This window comes from Lathyrus oleraceus, chromosome 3 (genome assembly GCF_024323335.1).
Source record: "Lathyrus oleraceus cultivar Zhongwan6 chromosome 3, CAAS_Psat_ZW6_1.0, whole genome shotgun sequence".
NCBI lineage: Eukaryota > Viridiplantae > Streptophyta > Magnoliopsida > Fabales > Fabaceae > Lathyrus > Lathyrus oleraceus.
The window spans coordinates 98,276,828-98,281,136 of NC_066581.1; the positions used below are offsets into that span (position 1 = coordinate 98,276,828).

Sequence of the window (4,309 nt, forward strand, 5' to 3'; positions counted from 1 at the left end):
TGTTTAAGAACAAGCTTGATGAGAATGGTATAATTGTTTGAAACAAATCAAGGTTGGTGGCCCAAGGATACAATCAAGAGGAAGACATTGATTTTGAAGAAACATTCACTCCAGTTGCAAGGTTAGAAGTTATCCGTCTATTACTTTCTTATGCATGTTCATTAAATTTTTAGTTATTCCAAATGGATGTCAAGAGAGCCTTCTTGAATGGCTACATCAATGAAGAAGTCTATGTCAAACAACCCCCGTGCTTTGAAGACTTCAAGAATCCTTCACATGTCTTCAAGTTGAGGAAAGCTCTTTATGGCCTAAAGAAAGCACCAAAAGCATGATATGATCATCTTAACAACTTTATTTGTGAAAAGGGATTTGAAAAAGGTAAAGTTTACAAGACCTTGTTTATTAAGAAAATAAAAGGTAACACTTTATTGGTTCAAGTCTATGTTGACGACATCATATTCAGCTCAACAAACAAAGAAAAATGTGAAGAATTTTCATCAATGATGCAAGGAGAATTCGAAATGTCCATGATGGGTAAGATGTACTATTTTCTCAGACTCCAAATTAAGCAACTAAAGGATGGCATCTTCATCAACCAATCCAAGTACTATAAAGAATTATTAAAGAGACTCGATATGGATGACTTCAAGGCTATGTCTACTCCAATGGGATCCAGAACTTATGTTGATCAAGATGAATCAGGTGTCTCAATTAATATCACAAAGTATCAAGTTATGATTGGCTCATTGTTATATTTGACGGCAAGTCGTCCTGACATAATGTTTAGTGTTTGTCTATGTGCTCGCTTTCAAGCAAATCCAAAAGAACCGCATCTCATCATTATTAAAAGGATAACGAAATATCTCAAAGGGATAACAAACGTTAGACTATGGTATCCTAAAGGTAGTATTTTCAATTTAGTTGGTTATTAGATGCTGATTATGCAGGAAGTAAAACTGATAGAAAGAGCACTAGTGGTACATGTCACATTCTTGGAAATGCATTAATATCGTGGGCTTGCAAGAAACAAGCATGTGTTGCTCTCAGCACTGACGAAGCATAATACATAGAAGCAGGTAGCTATTATGCTCAAATACTTTGGCTTAAGAAACAACTTCGTAACTACGGACTCGATCTTGGATGCATTCCTCTATGATGTGACAACATAAGTGCGATAAATATTACAAAGAATCATGTCATGCACTCAAGAACCAAACATATTGACATTCGACATCATTTTCTTCGTGATCACGTGCTTCAAGGAAATGTCAAAGTCACATTTGTGGATACTCATAATCAACTCGCTGACATTTTCATAAAACCGTTGGCACGAGAACCATTCTACAAAATTCGAAGAGAATTGGGAATGATTGATGAAAAAGACGTATGATGAAAGGTGCAAATATCTATATGCTTAATTTTACATTTTTTTAATCTTATGTGTTTTTCTATGTCCATGCCTATTTGCTTCTCTTTTATAACCTTTTCCCATCCTTTTTGTTAATGACAAAGGGGGAGAAGATATTATGATTTCTTTGTATGCTTTTCTCTAATAATGTCTGCAGTAAGCTTTAAAAATTGTAAAACTCTCATGGATGCATAGATCAAGGGGGAGAAGATATTATGATTTCTTTGTATGCTTTTCTCTAATAATGTCTGCAACAAGCTTTAAAAATTGTAAAACTCTCATGGATGCATAGATCAAGGGGGAGTTATCTTTGTTAGGGGGAACATTGTGCATAAAGCTTAAATTGCTTGTCATCATCAAAAAAGGGGGAGAATGTGAAGTCAAGACACTCCATCCAATATATTTTGATGAAGACATAGTGCAATTCAAATGATCATGTCAAAATTATGGAAAAAGTTTCGAGTGCATTTAATCAAATCAAGTTTCAAGCAATGTGTGAAAGCTAGCATCAAAGGATTGAAGACTCTTTGAAGACTAGCATCGACCTTAAGTTTTTAAGTTACAAGCATGTAATATATATTGATAACTTAGTGCTCAAATTTAATCCAAACATTCATTGCATGCATGGTCCATTGTCTCCCTTGCCCTTGCTGTTTCACTAATTTTTCTAAGCATTTTTTCAAAAAATAGTTCAGGAAATCGATTACCCCATTTCTAGAAATCGATTTACAATTGGCAAATTTAAATTTTTTAGTTCAGGAAATCGATTCCCCCTTTCCAGGAAATCGATTTCCAGTTTCCAGAATTAACTTTTTCAACTCAGGAAATCGATTACCCCCTTTTGGGAAATTGATTTCCAACACGAAAATTTGAAATTTTAATGAAACAGTGGCTGGGTTCAGACATGTCTTATGGGCTAAACATTTTCCAAAGTTCATTCATTAGCCATTGCATCTTTTCATTTAATCACACTCTTTCATAGAGGTGTCAAGGTGATATATATATTCATAATTTCAGAATTCAAAGTCACCTCTTCCATTGCAATTTGAAATCTCATACACATTCATTTTCCAACAAGTGTTTTGATCTTTGAAATTTCATTAAGAATTTTTCTGCATTATTCACATATAGCAGTCCAGAAAATTCATCTCATATTCATAAAAACTTGAGCACTAATATATCATTATAAATTCTGTGTTTGGAAGAGAAGATCCGTCATAGTGATTGATATATTGTCATATACTTTCTTTAATCAATATTTTTCAGAGTTGGTTGTAAACACCTTGTTGTCCAGGATTGTTGGAAGCAAGAGAGTTGAGTTTGAGAGGATTGTGCTCATATCAACTTGGTGAATCACAAGAGGTTATTCTTGGTGATTGTGTCTGTCTTGTACAAGTCATAACAGATAGTAAAATCTCTTTCATGTTGAAAGGGGACTTGAGTACTCTCGATCTGTAAGGGGAACCAGGATATCTCTTTGTTCTTTATCTTTTCCGTATTTACTGCATTCTCACTTAGTAATCTCCAAGGAAAGATTATTAAAACAAGACAAAACCGGAATTTTTTTATAGTACCTAATTCACCCCCCTCTTAGGTGCACACTCTACTTACAAAAGTTCCTTCCATGCCAAAGAACCATACCCTGTGAATGACATCCGCCTGACCATATAAAACACTCATGCATCATTAAAAAAAAGCATACATCATGAAACATTCATATCATACTTTTCATTTGCAGTTTCCCCATAAAACAGGAAAAAAATATATGTACCACAATAGTGGAATCTATAAGAACTAAACTGCTACTCCATGTCTCATATGACCATTCCCAACGGGTAGATTTTCTGATACATTAGTATTTAATCCTCTTATACCTTGAATACCCAAAAAGCTAACATAATTCGACCATTCATGTTCAAGAAGATTAAATAGGGGCAACTGTTGTACCCCAAAATTTTCCCTCCCCTTTCATGATCACCTAACCTTTTGGTTTAAGGTTCATCTGCATTCATGAACATCCATATCATCTAGTATTCTAACATCATCATAGATTCAAAGGTTTGAGATTTTTTATACCTAACATGAGCCTATGGTTTGCCTAAGAATCAAGCCCTAGGGTTAGGGATGTTGCAGTCAATGTGGGAAGCCTATCATTGGACCTATCCTTGAAACCCTAGTCGTTGATTCATGGTATTTGTGGACCTCTTGATTTGGATTTTATGAACAAGGCCTCATTGCTTGGTTTGTGATATTGGTTTGCATTGATTTGCATCTTGATTGTGGTTTGTGCTTGAAACCCTAACCAAGTATGCTTGACGTATGTGGATTAATTTGTCTATTTACCTTTTATGTGAAATCCTAGTTCATGGAAGGGGTTTGTTTGGTATTGTGATTGGTATCATGTGATTGAAATCATTCATTAAGTTCATCTGATGATCATGGTTTAATAGCTTTGACTGTTCAAGTTCTCATATGGTTCATTCAAGATTCGTGCATTGATCATGGTGCATTCAAGTTTCATTAACCCATTATTCCATGTGCATTCCCTTAACTCATCCCATTCATAGTTATATCATTCATAAAAGAAAATGCAAAAGATCTCAATTTTGGCCAAAGGTTGACTTTGGTTAACATTTGACTTTTTGGTCAACTTTGACCAAAGTCAACACACCTTGCTAAAGACCTAAACTTCATTCATTTCATACACATTTCATACAGACATGCCATACATAACAAAATAATTCCAAGTTGATTTAATTGTTGGAATCATTTGAATTTAAATTACATTGAATAAGTGTTCATTACATAAGCATAGTTTGCTTTTGCATTTACACCCATATGTTACATAATAGCTGCATATCATTACAATACTTGTTTTGAATCATAATAGAAAAAGAGAAT

General features: G+C 34.2%; 1 protein-coding gene across 1 annotated transcript; it reads left to right on the top strand.

The window, feature by feature from the left end:
- The first annotated feature begins 521 nt into the window (after nt 1-521).
- Nucleotides 522-1,063, top strand: LOC127129882 (uncharacterized mitochondrial protein AtMg00810-like). Its single transcript, XM_051058992.1, has 2 exons — nt 522-903; nt 948-1,063. Exons 1-2 carry the CDS (start codon nt 522-524, stop codon nt 1,061-1,063), a joined length of 498 nt encoding a protein of 165 aa, XP_050914949.1.
- Nucleotides 1,064-4,309: the final 3,246 nt, after the last annotated feature.